This window comes from Eurosta solidaginis, chromosome 4 (genome assembly GCF_040869045.1).
Source record: "Eurosta solidaginis isolate ZX-2024a chromosome 4, ASM4086904v1, whole genome shotgun sequence".
Lineage (NCBI taxonomy): Eukaryota > Metazoa > Arthropoda > Insecta > Diptera > Tephritidae > Eurosta > Eurosta solidaginis.
The window spans coordinates 153,167,793-153,193,113 of NC_090322.1; the positions used below are offsets into that span (position 1 = coordinate 153,167,793).

The 25,321-nt window shown below is 37.5% G+C and overlaps 1 protein-coding gene across 6 annotated transcripts in view; it reads left to right on the top strand.

Annotated features, from left to right (window-relative positions):
• The window catches only part of rut (rutabaga), a 382,895-nt gene that overhangs the window by 312,208 nt on the left and 45,366 nt on the right, over window positions 1–25,321 (top strand). For all 6 annotated transcript variants that reach the window (XM_067783457.1, XM_067783459.1, XM_067783461.1 and 3 more), the window contains exons 7-11: window positions 1,085–1,196; window positions 1,304–1,431; window positions 1,514–1,817; window positions 9,667–9,894; window positions 21,695–21,829. In XM_067783457.1, the coding sequence (XP_067639558.1) occupies window positions 1,085–1,196; window positions 1,304–1,431; window positions 1,514–1,817; window positions 9,667–9,894; window positions 21,695–21,829 (907 nt within the window). The remainder of the gene's footprint in view (window positions 1–1,084; window positions 1,197–1,303; window positions 1,432–1,513; window positions 1,818–9,666; window positions 9,895–21,694; window positions 21,830–25,321) is intronic.

Genomic DNA, 25,321 nt, shown 5'->3' on the forward strand with positions numbered 1-25,321 from the left:
ACTCGGACGCATGAACGGTGTCGATAGAAGGCCTTTGAAAAGTTTGAGGGAAAAATTCTACAAAAGATATATGGTCCTGTCTGGAAAGGAGGTATTATAAGATACACCCAGATATGTGCAACGAACAAAAGCCCAAAAGTCTCGCTGCCTAGGTCATGGTATGCGAATGGGCGAAGACGCGCCAACCACTGATTTGAAATAGAGAACTCAACTGTCTTGCGAATTTGATGGGTTATAAACCTGCCAGCGGACCTATTCTTTTAGATCAATTGTGCTCTCGAGCTTTATATAGCTTCAGTTTCAGCTTTTACTTCAAGCAGTAAACATCTCATGGGCGAATTCTGTGTCCAACTATTCTCCATGTAAACACATACTACTATAAAAAAGTTGCATTTGTATTCAAAGCTCTGCCGTCGTTGTGCACCACTGATGTAGATAGAACCCAACGTAAAAAGCATGGCAAGGTCAAATCTATTTCAAGATTCAAGTTTCCTTGGAACGCTCATACTATTCAAGAGGTAAATATTGATACGAACATTCTTAATTCGAACCCAATTTCTGGCCAGGCTATGAAAGTTGCTCGCCACTCTTGCCCATTTTACTTACAATATGTCAAATGTATTACAAATGGAAATTCTAGTTGCGCGATTCAGCAGGCTTCTGATTTATTTACCATACTCGTTGCGCCCCGCTCATGTTGGAGGCTTGATAATAACATAGATAGTTATTAGAGCTGGAAGGCAGGCTTTGAATCAAGCGTAATGTCAAAATCAAGAGTAATGCAAGGTGTTTACGGTGAAGTTGCTTTGTTAACTACGATTTTTTTTTACCATCGCAGCCTAAATAACACTATAACACGGGTTTTTCTTTTTTAAATTTTCTGAGCTACACTCGCAGCTAACATTAAGACCTCAGAAAGAACTGACTGGCCAATTGTCTTTCTTACAATTCCTCCTTTTTGGGAAGTTGTGGAAAGTTTGCGTAGTTTGCTTAAAATTGATTCGATTGAACGTCTTTCTTTCTCTTTATCTAAACATTAATTAATTTGTTATTTTTGTATCTCCCTCTTTCTCTCTCTCTTTAGCATATTGTTTGCCGATATTGTAGGTTTTACAGTATTGTCGTCACAATGTAGTGCACAAGAGTTAGTAAGACTGTTGAATGAGCTCTTCGGACGATTCGATCAATTGGCGCATGTAAGTGATTGTTAAAAAAAAAAAAGATCACAAGCAATATGCACACATTTGTGATTCATACCTTTTAAAAAAACCTTACCATAACTAATATCCTTCTATTTATACAGGACAACCATTGCTTGCGCATTAAAATTCTTGGTGATTGTTATTATTGCGTTTCGGGTTTGCCCGAGCCACGCAAGGATCATGCCAAATGCACAGTGGAAATGGGTCTGGATATGATTGATGCCATAGCGTAAGTTTGCAGTTATCAAACAAATATTGAGTAGTTAAAGTAAATACTCATGAGTTCACTTTAACGCTTTTCTCTTATTTAGCACCGTTGTGGAAGCTACCGATGTGATATTAAATATGCGTGTCGGAATACATACTGGGCGCGTACTTTGTGGTGTACTCGGCTTACGTAAATGGCAATTTGACGTTTGGTCAAATGATGTTACACTGGCAAATCATATGGAATCAGGTGGTGAACCTGGTCGTGTGCATGTAACACGTTCCACGCTTGACGCTTTATCGGGTGAATATGAAGTAGAGGCTGGTCATGGTGATCAACGTTCATCATATTTGCGCGATCATGGTGTGGATACATATTTTATAGTGCCACCACCACATCGGCGTAAGGTAAGTGTTAATGGAGCACACTTATTTAAGTACACATTTGAGGGGTTATGAAAGAAGAGAAGTGATAAGCCCGAATGTTTAAACATTTCATTTTAGTTAGAGACCGCTGCAAACATTAGTAGTATATAGCTCCTCAAGGCCCGGGTTTTCAGTACAAGTTCAACTCAGTTTGTCAGTTAAACTACACTTAAACTTATTCTGCAGTTTTTCAGTCAACTTTAACTGAAGTTTAAGTTTAATGGCATCGAATATACCCACAAGCATTTGGGCTTGAGTACCATTAGAGCTCATGTTGATAACTAGCATACCTCTAAAGAGTTGTTACGAAACAGTGGCTCAACTTGAGAATCATAGTGTACTCAGCAAAAGAGTGAATTTTTTATAAAGCGAAAAATGCTATTACTTAAGTTGAAAATATAAAGATAATCAAAAAATTTTAAGGACTACCTTTATATAAATGGACAACAAAAATAGAAGGCAATTTTTCCTTTAATACAGACATAGTCTTGTTGAATTTTTACTATAAAACTTTAACAATAGCTCTTGTAAAAGAATTTTGGGATTTAAAACTTTAAAGGTGGAGCGCAATGTTTCAATTTAAAGCAAACTATGTACTTGGGATTAACTAATTGATTACTTAAAATTTAAACACGCGCTCTACCTTTATAATTTTAAATCCCAAAATTCTGGAATTCTACAACGCCTGCAGCACTCAGGAGGCTAGCCATGAAGGTATGGCCTAATCTTCTAAATAGTTCGACTTGTGCGTTACGTAGCTCAAATTTTTTGATCAAACATTGCACTTTCACCGAGTTTTAACCTATATTACAGGTTTCAAGTTTCTAGATGTCCAGGAAGTTAGTTAAAAATGGGTTGCAAGATTCCCAATACAAAACTCTGGATCACCGAGAAGTTAGTTAAAAGTCGATCGCAAAATTTCCATTTTAAAATAAATTTTCTGTATATCTCGATCCACCTAGTGAATTTTTTTTTCACTTGCATTGTAATGTTTCTCAGATCTGAACTATGTTAAGTATCAAGTGTCTAGCTCAACGGGAAGTTACCGAAAAAGTCTTTTCCGTGGGTCAAAAATTCGTATGGAAATGTGAGGACAAACATGAAAGGGACTTAATATAAAGGTATAAAATGATAGTTCCCAACTTGTGGTTCTTTGACTGGACTCAAGTGTAAGATGTCCAACGCAGGATATTGTAACGATATTTACTGTAACTCCGCTTATTTTCAACTTGCTTTTTACGTTCGTATCGCTAAATTGTCGAATAAATAACTCCAATATTTAATAATGCAAAATGGCCTTTATTAAAGTACTTCACAATAACAATCAAACTTTGCAACGAATAGGTTGCTTAATAACCAAACTGATTGATAGCTCAAATGAAACTCTACTATTGCCCGCCAGATTGCGTGCTTAATCAATAACTGCTTGATAGCTCAACTCAAACTGAATTCCAGCGCCTCTACATTTGCTGCCTTTTATACTCTCTGATTTCAACGTTGCATCTTCTAGGCGCTTCCATTTCCAGAATCTTCTAGTCCATCAGCTCTCAAACTTCTCAGCTGTAACTACACTTGCACGATTTTATAGCTTCTCTTATTGCATACTTCTAGGAGTATGATATATGCATGGGTTTGTGCATTGACTCTCCGCTGCTCGTATACGTACATGGTACATATGTGTAGACGCAATTATTGTTTCGTTTATGTAGATACATAATGATTGAATTATTGATATGAATTCACGTCACTGCTTAGCATCGGCTTAGAGATAGCAGCACCTCTTAGTTTTGCTAATATTCGTAACACTGCCCTCGACCTAAGTCTGATCGTCCCAATTAGAAAAAATCTCCTGATCTAAACGTTGCCAGCCTTTCCAAATGGACCACTTTCATTTTGGTTCGTGGTTTACCGATGGCTTGTATGCGGTACACTACATCGTTGATCCGTTTTACAACTTTGTATGGGCCTTCCCAATTACACTGCAATTTCGGGGACAAACCTTTTTTACGTTGTGGGTTGTATAATAGCACCAAATCTCCTTCCTGAAAACCTTCCGAATTAATTGTTTTATCGTATCTGGCTTTCATCTTGTCACTCATAATCTTTGTTCTTTGCCTTATCAGATCATGTATTTCTCTTAGCTCTTCTTCCAAATAACTAGTGGATTTCTTGACATTTCTCTCCGCATTCGCATCTATCCCAAACTTCAAATCAGCTGGCAGTCTAAGGCCATTGCCAAAAATTACTTTTGCAGGGGTTTGGCGCGTTGTCTCATGCACTGCTGATCGGTAAGCCATCAAGAATAATGGTATGCGGGTATCCCACTCTTTATGGTACTTGTCTACTACTTTCCTTAAGTGCTCCTCCAATGTTCTATTGAATCGTTCTACCATACAATCGGATTGAGGATGCAATGCAGTTGTCCATGTTTTTCGAATGCCCAATAATTTACACATTTCCTGGAACACAGCTGATTCGAAATTCCTGCCTTGGTCAGAATTTAACTCCATTGGTACACCATACCTTGCAACCCAATTGTTTATAAACACTTCTGCTACCGTTTCCGCTTCTTGATTTGGGATTGGGTATACCTCTGGCCATTTGCTGAAATAATCCCTAACTAACAGTACATATTTGTTTCCGCTGTTGCTAGTAGGAAATGGACCGGCGACATCCATATCGATCCTTTCAAATGGCGCACCTGAGTTATATTGCTTCATCTGGCCAAGACTTCGGGTTCTGGGCCCTTTCGCTCTGCTGCAAACCTCGCAGTTCGCAATCCACTCAGTGACCGACTGACGGCAACCAACCCAATAGAATCTCTGTTTAATCTTCTCGAGCGTCTTCGTGATTCCAAGATGACCTTGGACCATTATGCAGCTCGCTGAGCACGTCAGGAATCCTCTTTCTGGGAACAACTATCAGTTTCTCGCATTTACCATCCTCACTCTCCCATACTCGATGAAGGTAACCGGATATCAATTCTAAACTGTTCCACTGTGCCCAATATGACTTCGCAATGGGACTCTCTGCTGACATCTCTTCTCTGTTTGGTTTTTCGTTTCGTTCGAGCCCTTGCATAACACGTGACAGATCTGTATCTTCTAGCTGACACTTTCTTAGCTGTTCCTTGTCCCATTCATCTGTACATGTTATAGTCATTAGGCGGACATCTATAATGTCTTCTTCAACCTCGGCCTTTGAACAGTTCTTGCATTCCAAACTACATGGTCTTCGTGACATTGCATCGGCATTTCGATGGGTACTACCTTTTCGATGCTCAATGGAAAAGTCATAGCTTTGTAGTCGCTCGATCCACCGTGCCAATTGTCCTTCCGAATTACGGAACTGCAGAAGCCATTTTAACGGAATCGCTGGCCGTAGAGGTATTTGTGAAAATGTTTAATGCACTCTACCAATGCCAACAGCTCTCTCCGCGTAACGCAGTAGTTCCTCTCTGGTTTTCCAATCGAACGGCTGTAATATGCAACTACCTTCTCCTGTCCATCGACCAGTTGTGATAAAACGCCTCCTATAGCATATCCACTCGCATCTGTATCTAGAATAAATGTTGCTCCTGGAATCGGATATGCTAACATTGGGGCAGTGCACAAACGCTCCTTCAATGTTTGGAAAGCCACTTCTTGCTCTTTCTTCCATTCAAAAGCTTTATTTCTTCTTGGAAGCTCATGGAGGCTATGGGCTACGCTGGAAAAATTTGGTACAAATCGGCGGTAATATGTGGACAGCCCAAGGAAACTTCTTAATTCATGTAGGTTCTGTGGTCTTGGCCAATCCTTTACAGCCTCTATCTTTTCGTTCGCAGTGCACATGCCCTCTGTCGTTACCTTGTGACTCAAATAATTTACTTCCTTTTTAAACAGCGCACACTTTTTGGGACATAACTTCAAACCAGCGCCAGCTGTTCTTTGGAAAGCTTCCTCCAAGTTCTTAAGATGTTCATCAAAATTCCTGCCCAATACGATGATGTCGTCCAGGTACACCAAGCATGTTTTCCAATGTAGTCCTTTCAGTACCTGGTGCATGAGTCTCTCAAAAGTAGCTGGTGTATTACAAAGTCCAAAAGGCATCACTGTAAATTGCCAAAGACCATCACCGACACTGAAGGCTGTTTTCTCTTTATCTTCCTCCTTCACCTCCACTTGCCAGTAGCCGCTTTTCAAGTCAAGCGTGGAAAACCATTTCGTACCAGATAGCGAGTCCAGAGTGTCGTCAATTTTTGGCAATGGGTAGCTATCCTTTTTCGTTACGTCATTCAACTTCCGGTAGTCAACGCAAAACCTCATTTTTCCATCCTTCTTCTTTACAAGTACTACCGGTGAGCTCCATGGACTAGCCGATGACGCCGCTGTCACTCATTTCTTGTATGATTTGACTCACAACTTCCCGCTTCGCCAGTGGAACACTACGTGGAGCTTGACGGATCGGCCTCACATCTCCAGTGTCAATTTGATGTTTCACAACGTTGGTGCGGCCTGATTTAAAAAGATCCTGTTCAAATATGTTCGCGTACTTTAGGAGCAGTTGTTTTGCCTTACTCTGATATGCTTCCTCTAGCCCCTGCGTCCATGCCGTGATGTCATTTGAAAGATCAGTATTATCAGCTGGAACGTGTTCCTGGAGCTGTTCACAGTTAATAACTACTTCAGCCTCTTGGCATCTTCCCAAATAGCTCCTTTAGTCAGTTTGAGTGGTGACTTGAACTCATTGAGTAATCTTACCGGAATACGTCCATGTTGTTTTGTCATAGCCAGGGTTTTTCCTACAAGTATGTTCAGTGCTGATTTGTTTGCTGCTTCGACAACCCACAATTTGTTTGTCCCACAATCTCCATCAACCTTTGCCCAGATGACTGCTTTGGATTTTGGTGGTATTCGCTGACTCTCTTCCACCAGCACTCGTTTACTGCTGTAGCCTCTCTCGTAGCCGAAATTAAGTGGTACATCCATGTTCTTATATCGCATCGTCTTTCTTTGCATGTCGATCTTGATGCCCTGATCGATTAAGAAGTCCATTCCAATTATGATTTCATCAACAATCTCTGCCACTATAAAATTGTGTACTACCGTGACTTTCCCAATTGCGACTTCAGATGAAACTTCTCCTAGAACCGTGCTGTCTTCTCTAGTGTCTGTACGCAATCTTGCTCCATGCAATGGTCTTATCTTCTTGTTGACTAAATTCTCTCGAACGATGGAATGAGATGCACCCGTATCTACAGTCAGTAAACGTTCCTTTCCATCCACATGTCCTCCGACAGTAAGATTGTTTGACCTTCTTCCAATTTGTGAGATAGAGATTATGGGCATTCAATTGAGGGAGCCAGCTGTCGCCCCTTGCGGCTGACTAGCTTTAGTTTAACGATTGAGTGGACTTGGAGATTTGCTCATCTCCTTCAGCTCTGCGTTTACAGCCACCCACATTGTAGGAGCTATTGGGACCGGTGCTGCAATGTCGTGCAATATGACCTGGGTTGCCGCACTTGAAACATTTAATAACTCCGGCATTTTTCTGTTGTGATCCCTTCAGTGCTTCCAAAATTGTGTCTACCCAATCTGGGCTTTCCACTTCCACACGATGAGCTTTGTATGCTGGTTTACTCAATAGTGAGGCCGTTTCCTGAGTCAATGCATGTGATACCTTTTCAGCAAATGTCAGCTTTGGGTTTGCGTATGTAGCTCGCTTCGTTTCCAAGTCCCGTATGCCATTTATAAAACTCTGGATTTTTACCCTCTCGGTGTATTCCACGGGTGCGTCCGCATTTGCGAGATGAGCCAACCTTTCAACATCCGAGGCAAACTCCTGCAAAGTCTCATTCGCTCTTTGGTGACGGTTTTGCAACTCAATTTTGAATATCTGTTTCCTATGCTCGCTTCCATAACGTGTCTCGACAGCGGCCATCAATGCTTCATAGTTGTTCCGCTCTCCTTCGGGAATCGTCTGTAGGATTTCTGCTGCTGGCCCTTTCAATGCCACGAACAGAGCTGCAACTTTATCTTCGGCATTCCAGTTGTTCGCTGCCGACGTCTTCTCATATTAGAGCTTAAATACCTGGAATGGAACAGAACCATCAAACGTTAGGGATTTTACCTTCACAGTAGACGTTGAAGTGACTGGATGGTTCAATTGTTACTCCTGAATCCGATCTTTCAAAGCAACTATCTCGGCCTCCACTTTATCTTGTCGTTCACTAACAGCCTCCAGCTGCGATGATAATTTTGTTTCCTGCGCCTCCAGCTTATGCGTGCCTCTTGTTTTTTTAATTGTTCTGCAATTTGTGACGCCATGTGTGTTTTCTGTTCTTCTAATTGTGTTTCCATCTTGGATGTTATACGGTTCTCCTGGGATTCCAGTTGAGATGCCAGTTGAGATATTATTTCTGCCTATTGTGATTCCAGTTGGGATGCCAATTGTGACGACATGTTGTTAGATATTTGTGATGACATTTCGGACATTTGTGCCGATATTGCAGCCAATATCATGTTCAGGTCTGTGTTCGCCATTGTCTGCGGTGTTTCATTTTTCTCTTCAATTTTTGCTGTTGTCTCGTCGCCATCAGGATAAAAGACATACTCGTCCACATCAATTCCTTCTGCTTCCATTGCCTCTCGTAGCCGTGCCTGAAGTTCGAGTTTAACGCCGCTTGTATTCAATCCACGGCTCTCCAACTCCTTCTTTAGTTGCTGGATCTTCAATTCACTGAACTTTGCCATATCCTTGTTGTCCTCTGGAATTTATTCAACAATTCCCCCTCTGACACCAATTGTAACGATATTTACTGTAACTCCGCCTATTTTCAACTTGCTTCTTACGTTCGTATTGCTAAATTGTCGAATAAATAACTCCAATATTTAATAATGCAAAATGGCCTTTATTAAAGTACTCTACTATTGCCCGCCAGATTGCGTGCTAAATCAATAACTGCTTGATAGCTCAACTCAAACTGAATTCCAGCGCCTCTACATTTGCTGCCTTTTATACTCTCTGATTTCAACGTTGCATCTTCTAGGCGCTTCCATTTCCAGAATCTTCTAGAACATCAGCTCTCAAACTTCTCAGCTGTAACTACAATTGCACGATATTATAGCTTCTCTTATTGCATACTTTCAGGAGTATCTCAGATATATGCATGTGTTTGTGCATTGACTCTCCGCTGCTCGTGTACGTACATGGTACATATGTGTAGACGCGATTATTGTTTCGTTTATGTAGATACATAATGATTGAATTATTGATGTGAATTCACGTCACTGCTTAGCATCGGCTTAGAGATAGCAGCACCCTTAGTTTCCTAACAATATCAAATGGAGAAACCTGTTGAATATTCATTTGAGAACTGTATATTTCTCGAAATCTTTCAAAGGTTGGATAATAATTTGAAAATGCTAGTGATGTTGGAGATCAACTCCAGAACTATAAATTTTACAAAAATTCTCAAAGGCTGCATAGTGATTGGAGAATGAAGTTCGAAATATCTTTTCAATGTTTATTGGGTAAGAAATTGCAGCTGTTGTCGTATCTACAAATTATCTAGATAATACAAAATCAATGTTGCCGTGCAAAAAAACTTACCTCAACTGTAAACTGTGACTGAAAAACTGCTGAGTAGTTTAACTGGAGTTTAAATTTAACTAGAGTTTAAACAGACTTAGTTTAAGCCTAGCTTAACCAACTACTGAAAAACTGGGCCTAAATAAAATATTTACACTAGCTCTCCTTTGGGGAGCATTGATCATTCACTTTATCATATTTTTGAATTTTCTTTTTTTTTTTTCAAATTTTTGCATTTTTCTTTTATTTTTTGTTACAGCCATTAATGCTAAATACGCTTGGTGTACGCTCGGCCATTGGTAGTCGTCGCAAATTGTCATTTCGTAATGTTTCAAATGTTGTTATGCAACTCTTGCATACAATAAAATTTTCGGAACCGGTGCCATTTTCCAACATTGCCACCGGATCGTTTCCCTCATCGGCTGGAAGTGGTGGAGCGCGTGGCTGTACAGCAGAGGGGGCTGGTGGAGAGAACAAAACGCGAAAGGTAAGTTAATGCTAAATTTGTTTTTTTTCTTCTTAATACTAAATACGACTGCTTTCTGTTAAGCCCCGCTGTCCCAAATGATTATTTCATTTAGTTTTTTTTTTTTATAAAAAATGTAAATTTGTATGTACTTATAGATTAAATAGTTATTAATCTGGCATTGTACTTTATAATTTGATTTATAAAAATAAGCCAAAATATAGCTAAAACAATTTGAAGCGCTGCTGAAACTGAGTTTAGTTTCGGAAAACCTTTAGGCAACAAATTTAATAACTTTTGCATGCAATGCTTACTTTCCTGCCCGTCCGCTTTGTATTATTTTTATTTTTCCACGCTGTTAAATTGGCTAACATTTGCAGACACTTATAACAAATACGTAGTTAAGTTTTTGGTTTCTAAATATTTTATTTTCTTTTTTCAACTTTTACCTACTCTTATATTAAACAAAAAAATCAAGTGTAAAAAATTTTGATTCATGCATACTTACCACACCGTCCCTGCAGGAGTTGTAGGCAGTAAGTTGTTGTGGAAACTCAACGCGGAGGGTAGTGAAGAAGGCCTCGAAGGCACTCTATACATATAAAATAATGGGGCGTAGTACGTGTGGTTTATCGCCCTCTCTCTATCATTGTGTTTTTACGGTGATTGTAAAGCCTATCCTCTACTATGGAGTGCTTATTTGTTGGACAGCAAAGAACCTACTGCAACAAGTTAGCGGAGGTACGTAGGTTTTCAATGTTTAGCATTACTGAAGCCCTAAAAAAAAACCGGACGGCTGCACTGTACGCTATTTTGCACATTCCATCTGTAGGGCTGGTGGCAAAGAACATAGGTTTAACAACTGCAACGATACACAGTTCCACGGGGCAGTTTGAGTGAGCAGACCATACCACTACAAAAGTATAGCGTCATCAATTACAGGACGAACAGACTACCAGATTCCGTATAAGCGTTTCGAAGAGGATATTAGAGTTAGAATAGAGGTGGATAGTTGGCGCAAGGGTGCCTAAATGGTGGACCAAGCGATACACATGCCCACCGATGTTTCTAAAGTAATGGAAGTAGTAGGGTCTGCGATATATGTATTGTACTGAACCGAAAATAAACAGATCCAACAAGCTACCAGATCACTGTTGTATTTTTCAGGCGGAAGTAGTAGCCGTAACCAAAGCAGTACAAACATTGGATGAGAATAGCTTAAACTGCAGCCGCATCAAGATTTATATTGTTAGTCAAGCAGCAAATAAAGCAATAATCCCGCACAGCACACCAACTAAAAATAAGTTAGAGTGTAAGCGATTCCTGAAAGGAATCGGTATAAGGAAAGGCCACATATATATTAGGTCTCAGGGTATATGGGAGTAGATGGGAATGAAAAAGCGGATGAACTAGCTAAAAATGGCGCATACCTCGAAGCTTACATCGTCTTCGTCCCAATTAAAGTGGCGTGATTAAGAGAAGGGGAGAGGTGTACATAATCGACCAAGCGGCAAAGGCGTGGAATCAAGCGCGGGATGGCAAAATATCTAAGATCATGTGTAGTTCCTACTGCCTTAGACTAACAAAGTTACTCCTATCATTAAAAAGAGTGGACTGTAGACTCATGACGGGTATTCTGCTTGGACAGTGCCTTCTGGTGTCACATGACTTTAAATTAGCCTTGGTCAGTAATAGCAGGTGAAGGAAGTGCGGGTGGGAGGAGGAAACGATCGCGCACGTTTTGTGCTCGTGTACTACGCTTGCCAGTCTAAGACTTAAGGTACTAGGAGTGATGCAGCTGTCAAATCTAGAAGCAAGTGGCATAGGTTCTAGAAAGCTTCTAGTATTTGCCAAGAGCACGAAGTTGTTTTAGATCATAGGTCATGGTTTTTGATAGGGCTTTCAGTTTGTTCGTTAAACAAACTTCTGCTAAAACTAAATACTCATTCAGTTTATGTGAGATCCCCATTGACCGGCCAGTTTATCCTAACCTAACCTAACCTACCCCACCGTCCGATATCTTAATTAAAAAAGGAAGAAACAATACAATCAAATCTTTTTAAGCCACACATAAAAGTCAAATTATAATAATAATTATAACTGGAATGATTTTCGGTCATTCCATGTCGAATTTCGTTCTCGAACGAAAAATGCCACTGATGTTGACGCAATGCTGAAACCGGTTTGTAACCAAACCAAATTTAACAAGGGATGACGCATCGTTTTAATATAAATCAACATAACAAAACGAATCAGATACAGAATGCTTATGATATACGCCTTCAACTCCGATTGCCATACGACAACATAAATATTGACTTCGGTGGAAAAGCATCGAAAATTAACACACGATTTTTGAACTGGCCAAATGTTATGTATAGTAATATTGCTCTCAAGATTGTGACGGAGTTTGAAGTTAAAAGCTTTTGAGGGGATGAATTACGAAGGCATGACTTGGTATAGATGTGTGCCTAGCAAAAAATTTAAGTTTTGGAAGTCCCGCGAATGCAGTTGACTTTTTGATTGCAGTTGTGGCATGGTTTATTGGGTGTCCTTAACTCCCCTGATATACATATATCCTGCTTTCCAATGAAGCGTTATCCAGATACAGATAGAGATTTAACATGCAAATGCAAAATGGACTAAGCTTGTTTGAATTCGACCTTTGCTAATAATAAGAGTTTGAAATTTTGTTATTATATTTTATTTACTCATCTATTTTAACAATTTACTTACATTTTCGATGAAATTTTTGTGTATACGATCGTAAGCTTGTGTTCGAATGAAAGTGGATCGTAACGTGTACATTCAGTCACTCGTCACGTATGATACGATTCAACATTACGGTCGAAGTAGGACGTTCACGTATGTCATAATCCAAAAATCATGTTTTACGTGACGAGTTATACGATCACGGATGTTAGGTTTTGTCCCCTGCTTGTGTAGTGGCCGCACACGACACAAATCATATCTTCAATTGCAATGTTGAACCAACGCCTCGAATCCTGTTCAAACAGCAAGTTTGCTCAGAATACCGTTAGAGGATATTGATGACAATTTTTGAGTGATCGCACATATTGTATAGCACTGCTAAAACAATAACAACAACAATAACAAAAAAAGAGGAGTCATAATATTCTTAATTTTCCTACATAGATTATTTATCTTTCTTTTTTTTTTGGCACTGAACGGAATAGATGCCTACTTATAACTTCCGCTTTTTTAAGCACAACTAAGATTCCTTATTATTAGTTTTTCCTTCGCTCAATACTCAATTGGCGTAAAAGGGCTCTGATAAATCGGTCATTCATTTATAAAGTTTGTAATGATAGAACAGCTTCTTCTGCAACTGCCCTTTGAATTAAGGAAGTAACATGTTGATTTTGATTATTCCATTTCCGGAAGGTTTTCTAAACTCTTCCATACCGGAATTGATCCGATGCACAAATCAATCCCAAGCGAGGCTACTCTTAAGAAATTTTCTTGTTATGGCATTAGGTTAAACTCAAAGTCTTTTGCATGCCAATTCTTGTACGCTACCCAATATGCTCACACTGACCTGCAAAATAAAATTTATTTGTTCGCAATAAATTGAAATATGATCATATAAAATAAGTCGTTTTGAAAAATTTCACTATAGCGGAGTTTTACTAAACATACCAAGTTCCACTAACTACTTAACATACATACAAACATACATGCATAGATTAATTGCACCAAATACGTGTCATTAAAATTTAATTAAAAAAAAAATGCAAATTGCTTTCGTTTATAGTTTTTATGTGTATTTTATTACTTTTAATTTGTTTTCATTTTTATTTTCAGGATGCGGTAAGTTTATTCTTGTATAGCTCTCTTATATTAGATTGTAGCTAACATAATATTGTATTGTATGTAAACTAATGCCTGGTTTATATGTATAAGTGTGTACTGTAAATCTAACAAATAATATATCGTGTGGATAGTGGACCTGGCTATTAATTATAAACTCAAAACTGAATGTGTTTTTAAAGATTGATGTTTGTTTTTTTTATTTTTATTTTTTTTTTTTTTTATTTGTGCCATGACCAGGGCCGTAGAGAGAAAATCCGGGCCCGGGACTAAAAACTTACGGGCCCCCTATAAAAAATCCGCTAATACATTTGATTAACTTGAATTAATGGCGTCTCATTCATGAATCATTATTGATGGATTACAAAAAAAAATGTTTGCCACATCAACTAAATAATTTTTGGACTAAAAGCTGACAATAAAATTAACACAGAATATTTAATATTTATACTATTTTATTGTAACGTAGAAATAAAATTCTCTTTTAAAAGCCACATATTGTTTCAAATAATCTTTTCTAGTTATTTGGTAACATTTTAATACATTTCTGATAAATTTAATGATGATTATAAATTTTAATTACTAAATATAGAAACTTCGGATATCAAAGAGTGGCTTTACTTGCTTTTTTCGCTGCGAAATTTTTATGATAATATCAAAATTTAACTGTCTTGCCAAAACGGATTCAACACAAAGCGTGGGAAGTCTTGAAACTCGCTCTTGAGATGAACACGATCTATGAAAGTTTTTGATTCTTGAAAGGACGCTGAAGGAAAGTTCTGCACTAGCTACAGTGACAAGTATAGTGCAAAAGATACGTAAAGCAACACAAATGTTGGGGAAAATCGTATACAGATTTTGAGCACATGTAGATGGCATTTAGCAATTCCAATGGTGACAGACCTTTATCAAAATTTGCTTCGTAAATGTGTTTCAAGTGAATTATTTCATATTCTAAGCTTTGAAATTGCCACAAAAACGAAAACGTCTCGTTCAAATTTCTCATACCTGCAAATCGTTTAGTAATGCCAGTGATTACCGAATCAACGATCACCAGGAATGTATTGTTTTTAAAATCAGACTCTGAATCATCCGTAATAATATCATTTAAATTATCTTCAGAACGTCTTTTGGGTTTTCTCTTTCGAATGTCCGGAAAGAGATGTTCAATTGAATAGCAACTATTTTGCATTCGTTTAAAATTGTTTCCCATTGGTTCTTGATCAACTTCAAATCAGCTAATAAGGCATCCAGATGTCGGACCTCAACATCTATGGTGGCGTCTCTAGCTTGGAGGACCACGTTTCTTTCATTAATAGTAGTCAGTATTTTGAACCAAATTGAGGACAGCCAGATACATTCGAATTGTTGAGAATGCCGGTAACATCTCCGTATGCTTGCGCAGTCAAGTTTGGCTTTTGTCTGAAAGACTATGAAAAGAGCTCGGTACATTTTTTTGAGGATGTCCCATCGTTGTTGACTGCTGCTGAAATTACTTACTTACTTACTTAATTTGCGCTTAACCGTCTAAACGGTTATGGCCGTCCAACAAGGCGCGCCAGTCGCTCCTTCGCTCCGCCAACCGGCGCCAGTTGGTCACACCAAGGGAGTTTAAATCGTTTTCCACCTGGTTCTTCCAACGGAGTGGGGGCCGCCCTCTACCTCTGCTTCCATAGGCGGGTTCCGATAGAAACACTTTCTTGGCCGGAGCATCATCTTTCATTCGCATAACATGGCCTAGCCAGCGCAGCCGCTGCGTTTTAATTCGCTGGACTATGTTGATGTCTGCGTATAGCTCGTACAGCTCATCATTAAATCTTCTTCGGTACTCACCATCGCCAACGCGTAGAGGTCCATAAATCTTTCGAAGAACTTTTCTCTCGAACACTCCCAAAGCCGCTTCATCTGCTGTTGTCATGGTCCATGCTTCTGCCCCATATAGCAGGACGGGTACGATAAGTGACTTGTAGAGTATGATTTTCGTTCGCCGAGAGAGGACTTTACTTTTCAATTGCCTACCTAGTCCAAAGTAGCATTTATTGGCAAGATTGATTCTTCGCTGGATTTCAGTGCTGATGTTGTTGCTAGTGTTGATGCTGGTTCCCAAATAAACGAAGTCTTTTACTATTTCGAAATTATGGCTGCCAACAGTAGCGTGGTTGCCAAGGCGCATATGCGCTGACTCTTTGCTCGATGACAGCAGGTACTTCGTTTTGTCCTCATTCACCATCAAACCCATCTTTACCGCTTCTTTTTCCAGCTTGGAGTAAGCAGAACTAACAGCGCGGGTGTTTAGGCCGATGATATCAATGTCATCAGCATATGCCAGTAATTGCTGCTGAAATTAGTAAAACATTTTTGTACAACTCCGAAGATAGTAATTGCAGGCGCACAACATTCTGCCGCATCAACACCACATGAATTGAGACTGCGGGTTGCACAAGGCGAGTAATCAGAATTCGAGGTTTTGTCGAGAATGTGACGTTGTGCTCCGTTGTAAATTCCTTTCATATTGACGCCGTTATCATACCCTTGTGCACGACAATCTCTTAATGGGCAAACTAAATCAGTGATTTCCTGACCAGTTTGTGGTTACAATCCACGAAAGCCAAAAACCGTTCTTGAATTTTAAAATTTGTTGCTTTCGAATTGAAATGAACGTAGTCTGTTCAACGTGACTAGCATCAGGCGTAGCATCAACGATAATAGCAAAATACTTGGCTTTCTTGCGTTGATCTAATATAGTTTCCCTCACGTGCTTTGCACAAATTTCTATAAACTCGTTCTGAATGTCTGGGGAAAGATAGTGAACTTGTAAACGTTTGTGCTGCTGTTGTGAAATCCTAACTTTCTCCAAATGATCTCTAAGTATCGGATCATAATGGCTTATGAGATCTTAGATGCCCAAAAATATGTCCATCGTTTCGTTCACCAAGATGCATACCTTCGTCTTTGAAAGCTAGACCTCTTTCACCCAAAAATAAAATAGTGTCCAAAATTCTATATAAAATTTCTTTCCACTTTTGAGTTTCAGTGATTAGCTGTTCATTGGTAAGTGTATCAATTGTAGCCTCCTTTTGAATTACATTTGGTGCTTAACAGACGACATGGTAGGCAATAAAAGCATTGCTACTGGCACTCCAAACTAACCAGTCACGCTCCGCTTTCTCTCCATTTGGCAAGATTCTGTTTAACGAGGCAGGAAATGCCTCGTCATGACATTCACGTGGAAAAATAACAGGACACTTTTGATGACCTCTACGAATTATTTTGTTGACTTCTTCAGATCGAAAAAAATCATTATTCACGGTACCGATATCGAAGTCGTTTAAATAATCTGGAATTTGATACAGAGTTGCTGGTATTGTTGGAAGACTTTTTGAAGATGAACCTTCATCAGTGTCACCACGAAAACTTTACGATTTCGGATTCATGTAAACATACATTTTTGTTTGATGTTTTTATTGTCTCCTCAGGCCCAGGCAAAAAATCATTATCAATATTCGTTGCTTTTGAAATTCGGCTTAAAATTTGCACATGGAACAATTAAAGACGCTCCTGAATTAAAAAAAAATGTCTTAGTGCCTCTAAATCGCGGGCCCGGGGGAATCCCCCATCCCCCCTATCGACGGGCCTGGCCATGACGCAATAAAAGCATAGAGGCATACAGGTGAAGTCAACGAAAATTTGACTATGAGGGCCGTCATGAGTTTTAAAAGAGTAGGAAGCGAAAATGTTTGGTACTATTTTGGTATATTTTTACTACATAAATGACTCGATGCCTCTCCACGGGGACACAAAAGAAAAGAAAAAGGAAAACAGACCAAATGAGAAAAAAAGCAGTGGAAGTTGGAGGAAAAAAGTAGAGCTTGCGATTTCTTCTCGAACACAAGCGAGATTTTCGAGACCCGAGAAATTGAGAACTCGACTTCTCGCGTGATTCTCGTGTCTCGAAGTACTCGTAAATCTCGCGAGATTCTTACTTAATCGCTGTATGCAGCATAAAATGAGACATATCGCTCCAATTGCTCATGCGTAGCACGTTCCACTTTTGATTTCCTTGCAACAATCATGATTTTTAAATATTTGTTACAAAAAATAATGAACAATATTTAATTCTTACGTTTATTCCATTTCGCGATTGTTGCACTAAACAGCTGATTCGGTTTACTTTATTTAGAGCTTTATTTAGAGCTTTTTAGAGTTGTCAAGTTATGCACAGAATAGAAATATTTGTCACCTTGATAAAAATCTTGATTACTTGTCAACTTATTGGCAATTTGTCAAGTGCACAGAATCGGGCCGTTATTATACATATAATTTTGTTCGTGATATTTTATTTTTCAACTAGACACCAAGAACACGGCTTCTGATTCTCGAATTACTCGTAATACTCGAGATATTCTCGACTTTCAATTCAGTCGCTGCATTGGCAATATTCTATACAATTCGGGGTTTTTTACTTATGGTTTTGCGGACATTTTGGATTGTCCTCTAGAAGAAATCGTAAGCTGTATATAAAACGGCCAATGAATCGATTAACTTGAAACGTACTAGAGAAGCTCGCGAGCCTTACGAGTAACTCGAGATTCACATGTTCGAGAAATCGTAGGCTCTAGAAACAAGAGGAAGATGGACAGTGAAAGTAAAAGTAAAAAGGACCGTCACATAAGCAGTTTTTCGTATAGATGCGTTTTACTCAATATTATGCATTATGAGTAGAATATACGTATTTTTATGGGGAACGGTAGATTGAGCGACACGGGCGCCATCTGTTATGAAAAAGTAGCCAACTTGCAAACTTTTAATGCAAGCACAACATAAGAAGAAGCATTTGACAGTTGCTTTAGCTAAGAAATTATTTTTCCCACTGGTTGGTAACTTTTCTAAAAATTTTCACAGTTGAAAACTGCAATATAAAAAATCAGTGCGAATATTAGCATCACTAAGCTGTTAGTAAATAATCACGCAACAACAAAAATATGAAGCAGCCACTCTTATATACATGTACACATTAAAGCTAGCAGGCATGTAGAAGGCGACGAACAGATATCTCACACACACGCATATAGTCATCAGCCGAAGTAGTTACTCACACATACACATGAATATGGCTATAAACTATAAATCGACATGTACTTATATAGCTGTTAACAAAGCATGAGCTACAACTGTTCGCAAAATTACTAAAGCTTAGGAGAAGTGGATGAACGAGGAAACAGAGTATAAAAGCAGCGCAAGCTGAGTAATAACTAATCAGTTTGATTTAAAAAAGCTATTGTGAAGTGAAGTATAGTTGTACTACTCTCAAAGTAGTCTAATAAAGACCATTTGCAATACTGAATATTGGAGTTATTTATTCGACAGTTAAGCGATACGAACGTTAGCAGGAGGTGCGTAATAACCAAGATTTCCATAAAGTCGTTACAATATGTTAGCAAGTATTTTTGTTGTATAGTGAAATTGTTTATAACAGTGCTTCGCTAAATTTTGTATGTGAATAAGCAAGGCGAAATAAAATTGTGAAGTCTGAAGTTACTTCATATATATAAAAGCAACATCTTGGTTGATTGTGGCAATGTTGCTGGAATGCATAAGCTTGTGCTAAACGCATCTATGTATATGAAAAATTTCATTGTGCTGCGGCCTTAAGAAACAGAGGAATATTTTCAGACAAATTAGTAAAAAGAGGTTAACAGGAAGATAAAGAATAAATATAAAATTAAGAGTGATAGTGAGAGTTAACCTTGTACTTGGAAAGCGGGCTAGACTAAGGAGGGGCTAGTAGATAGTTAGAGAAAGTCAGAACAATGTCCGACGGGTACGATCATACGGCTGGGGGTATTTAACTTTTGTCCAAATGTTTCCAGGGTTAGCTAGAGCTATTTTTTTGGCATCAGGTAAAAAAATGATTTGTTGAAACATCGTTGCCCTAAACCTCTGCCGCTATATATTTTTAAACCAGTCACCTCGTTCTGCTCAATGAGCCTACCTCGTGAATCCCGAGTTTTCATACTATAAACTTCATAGTACTGTTCCAGATCACAATCCTCTAATTGCCGTTAGCAGTATGATTACATATTATTTATTTGTGTAAAATGTGGTACTCTGAATATTCAGCTATTCAGCTCCGTTGACTAAACATTTTGCGTTTCCTCTTAGGAAAAGGCCAAAAAACGCGCCCACGAAAGGAAATACAGATGGCAGGCGTTTTATGCAGGTTACTTCATATTTCAGTAAGGCATTAATGTAGTATTTTGTATGATACCAAAAAAATTCTGCAGATAAGTCAAGAAGCAACACTTGAATTTATGAGGACGAGCAATACTCGTCTCCATTTTGTTATATTGACATCACCTGTCTGGCTTATTGCATCATGGTTTTGTGCCCACTGCCTGGAAAACGTATTGCGACCGTAGGATCTGGTACAGACTTCAAAACTTTAGTCAAATACAAGAAAATTTAATTTTATATAAATTTGTGTTTATGTAGGCAGCATGGAAAATATTGCTAAATAATATTGTTTTATTGTTGTATGTATGTTAATAACTAAGAAACCGATAGCATTGGACTTACTCTAAAATCACATTTCTTTAGACAAATATTGGTCTTCGGACTTGAAAAAGTATTTCTTTACAGCTATTTTTTGTCCTAAGAATCATGGTATGAGTCGCAATTTGTCGGTCCCATGGAAGACTGACACGATTCATATTCGCGAAAAAACTAGCAAGCTTGTTGTTTGCATGGAAGACTTATATAGCTCGTTAAGGAAAGCTTAAGTGAAGATGTACAGGGTCGGGCGAAAAATTTGTGAACAGTTATAGAAAAAAAAAAAGATTTTACTATCTTTTTTAATACGCATTTCCGGAACCACATGAAAAGTTAATCCTTAATTTATTTATGACAGAACTATGTTAATTTTTTACCTTGGTCATTTTTTTTGTACAATACATACACAAAGAATCATTTCGGTGCAAAGAGAAATTTATTTTTTCGGAAATAATTTTTCAAGACTTTATCCCTTAGCACTCTACCGTAGTACTTAATCTCCCGCAGTTATTATGGAATTTTTTAAGTTCGCGTTCAAAGAAAAATATCCCATTACGCGTTGTGGATGAAACCCGAATTAAAACTTTTTTTGGCTCCGAAGGTTTGCTGAGTATATATTTATTTGCTTTATTGTAACTAAGCAAATGTTGTTCAAAATTTGAAAGAAGTGTTAATAACGTTGACTCCTGGAGCATTCTGTAGCACTGAGTATAATTCTCAATTTTAGTTTTTCCCCAACAGTTTAGGGCGCTTAGAATATAGGCGCGGCAGGTATGCCTGTCGTAAGAAGCAAATGATTCCAAAAGTTAAGTAGCGCAACCCTTTCAAGGGGATTATAACTTCTCCAATCCAATTATCAACCTCAAATACCCGTGGCGAGTCTTGTTTCTTTAGCAGTCGAGACTCTGGCGAACTCAAGTTCCTCATGTATGGCCAAGAAGGTTCAATGTGTTCATATTAAAAATCGTTGCCGAGGCGGCCGGCCTGTACCTTAATGGTACTTGTTACCGGAATGTATCAGATCTATTTCCGGCATAGGACCACCAACATCGATAACACTCTCCCAAACTTTCGGGGAATATCTTTATCGCTACAAAAACAACAACAGCAACATGTATTTTGCTAAGTTACAAAATGTGAAATATTCAAATTTTGAGTACGATATGTTTCCAATAAAATATGCAACATGCAAATATATACCTACATATCTATAAAGATTAGCTAATGAGTTAGTGCAGATATGCGTGTTATATAATAAATAGTAGGCTTTTGTTATAGTTTTAAGTAACATAGATGTACTGTTAGAAATGTGTAATACTTTTATTACCTTTTTTTTCTCCTACCACTTACTTATATCTTTCCACCAAGTTTTGTTAAATAACTACTTTTTTATGTTCCTTATTTTTATATTGTGTATGTATGTTTCTTTATTTTCCTCTAGGTTATACGACTACAAAAAATTTTACACGCCCCCACTCCACCCGGTGGTGGTGTTACAATCTCAGTAGGAACTAATCCTAACTCAACGTCGAATACGATTAGTCGCATTCACAGACTCAATCAAAATAAGAATAAAGTGAGAATGATATAGAACATAAATAAAAGTAGTATCTACAATGAATGCAAAATAATTGCACACTGACGTTTTGTTCGTTCGTTCTTGTGTTACCACATTATTACTTATTTCATATAAACATATTCGTACCTTTTAGAAAGCATAAATCATAATGCGTATATTTGCATTTAGCTAAATTATGTTTGAGTCGTTTGCGTTGTAACGTTTTATTTATCGTTGCGTTTAGTTACGTTACGTCACTTTAAGTTGTGCATATCCATTAACGTTAAGCATCTAAATGTCGAGTTACATACTTATCAACTAAGAATTCCATTCCTGTTTCCTTTTTTTTTTAGAATTTCGAAAATAAATTAAATTCTGTTGATTGCTTTTCAACTTTCTTGGTAATATTATTTCGTTCACTCGTTTAGATTTTATAGTTCTTTATTATTACAAAATCTCTTTTAAAAATGCAAAACTAACTGTAAATAGCTAAAAATTCCCGACATGAATTTCTCAAAATGTTTGTCATGTTCCCTTTACGGCGATTGCCTTTTCGATGCATGGTTCTTATTTTGTGTTACGTTAAAAGTTTTTGCGTTTACATTTTTTATGATCCTAAAAATTTTCTCTATGTACGGTGTATCTGAATCAGTGATAAATGAAAGGATAATACATATTGTGACGAATATTAGTGACACTAAGTGATACTCCCATCACTAATCTGATACTAAGTAAATAAAGCCACGACAACAATAAAGCAAGTTGCTACGTAAACAAATTAATCATTATGTCTACACACATGCATGCGGGGCAACAGAGAGAGATACTCGCAAGCGCATGTCATCATCAGCTGCTCACATATACACACGCATATGGATACAAATTGCAAATATACGTGTATATAGGGTAAACAAGCATCTGGTTCACGAAATTACTAGGCCTTAGGAGAAATGGGTGAACGAGGAAGCCGAAGAGTGTTAAAGCGGCACAAGCTGAGGCATCACGAATCAGTTTCGATTAAGACGCTATCTGGCGAGCAATAGCAGTATTATTTTGAAAATAGTTGGAGTGTTATTGTGAAGTACTTTAATAAAGGCCATTTTTCCATTATTCAATATTGGAGTTATTTATTCAACTGTTTACAGTACAGTCGGAAAGTATTACTTACTTACTAGAAAAGTAAGTAGAAAAGTATTAGAACAAGATAAAAAAAGATGTTGATGTTGAAATAGCCTCAGAATTGTATTTTTCCATATTGAAATTGGTCAAGGTTGAACTGAAATATCCCTTGAAATACGAGCCCAAATCATTATTTTGCAAAGAACAGGGAAAACCTATCGAATAATAAATAGCCAAACTTGAAAATATCTCTATGTTCAGTTCATACGGCCATTAGAAGATATCGGGAAACTGGACAAAATACTAACAGAAAATGATCTGGTCGACCAAGAAAGACAAATCAAATAATCGACAATAAAATATATGCAATAAGTAGGCAAATCGACTGAAATCTGCATCATAAATTCGTGGTGAAATCAATGAAGACTTGGATTCACCAATATCGCGCACGACAGTCAAAGGCCGGTTAAAAGAAAAAGGAATGGCGCACTGCTGCCAGAAACCTACTTCTACGGGCAGTAAATAAACAGAAAAAACTGCAGTTCGCTCAAGAACATATTGACTGGACGATTGATCAGTGGAAATCAGTTTTATGGTCAGACGAATCAGAATTCGAACTTTTCGCTAGCCATAGGCGTCGTCAATATGTTCGCAAAAACGTCAATGAAAGATTAGAAGCAGATGCCATTGTGCCAACTGTGAAACGTGATGGTGGCTCAGTGATGGTTTGGGGCTGTTTTATTACGCTGGCGTTGGTCAACTAAAAAAAAAACACAACAGAATCACAGAATACTCCAACGCCTTGCAATACCTTCTGGCATTAATTTGATTGGTCGTGGATTCATATACGACGAAGATAATGAACCGAACATATACTAAAGCATTGTACTTCTTATTCAGAACAAAAAGGTGGACGCAGGTGACCTTGATACATTGGAGTGGCCACCAAAATCCCCCGATTTAAATCCCATCGAGCTATTGTGGGTGGAATCGGATCGATGTGTGAGAGATCTAAAGCCGACAAGCTTCCTGACCATTGGGATTGTTTGAGCGAAGGGTGGAATAATATTCCACATCAAGCACTTCAAAAACTCATCGAAAGAATGCCGAAATTGTGCGATGCAGTCATCAAAGCAAAAGGTAGCCATTTTCAAGAAAATCGGTTAAAGTAACATACTCACTATTTTCTTATAAATTTTGATGAAACTTTCAGTAAAATTCATTAAAAATGTCTTCGGATCATAGAACAAAGTTAAATGTACAAAAATACTGCGAACATGTGAATAATATTTTAATAAATGATACGATAAACTGACAAATATACTTTTTTCATCTTGTTCTAATACTTTCTTACTATGCTGTAATTGAAACCTTATTTAAATCAAATTAAAATTTTTTCAAATCAAATGAAACATTTTCCATTTTTTGGTTAGTTTCGAACCTTGCTGTTCAGTGGAATATCTTATAAAGTTTCATTTGATTGGAAAAAGGTTTAATTTGAATTAAAAAAGTTCAATTTTATTTGAAAAAAAAGTTTCATTTAACTTTAAAAAGCTTTAATTAGATTTGAAAAAAGTTTCATTTAACTTCAAAAAAGTTTAATTCGATTTAAAAAAAGTTCCATTAGACTTGAAAAAAGTTTAATTTGATATGAAAAAAATTTAATTTTACTTGAGAAAGTTTCATTAGACTTGAAAAAGTTTCATTAGGCTTGAAAGAAGTTTAATTTGATTTGAAAAAAGTTTCATTTAACTCCAAAAAAGTTTAATTAGATTTCAAAAAAGTTTCATTTAATTTCAAAAAAGTTTAATTCGATTTAAAAAAAGTTTCATTCGACTTGAAAAAAATTTAATTTGATTTGAAAAATGTTTAATTTTACTTGAACAAGCTACATTAGACTTGAAAGAAGTTTAGTTTGATTTGAAAAAAGCTTCATTTTACTTGAAAAAGTTTCATTTCACTTGAAAACAGAACAATATTTAATTTACTACTGACTCAGTTACACCGTCAAGATTTACTATCTAATAAGGATAATATAAGTTAAAAAATATGTTTAAAATTTGTTTAGCATCCCCTGGTTACATTTAATTTAATTAAAAACTAAGTAGTTAATATCTTGTGAGTAAAAACAACAAATATACCCAGTTGTACCATCACACTAGCTCTACGATAATGCAAGTTGATCTAGGGTTTTACTGGTATGGATCTCAAGTACCTATAATTATAATGGTGTAGATCGTACGAATCGCTTCTAACTATAGATATTAGATAAAATATTACAAAGCCAGATACATTGATAAGTACTAGGTCAAGCTGAATTACCAATTATTCATCTGCTCGCTTTTCGATTACACCGAAAGAAACAACGCTAGTAAAATCAATAAATCGTAT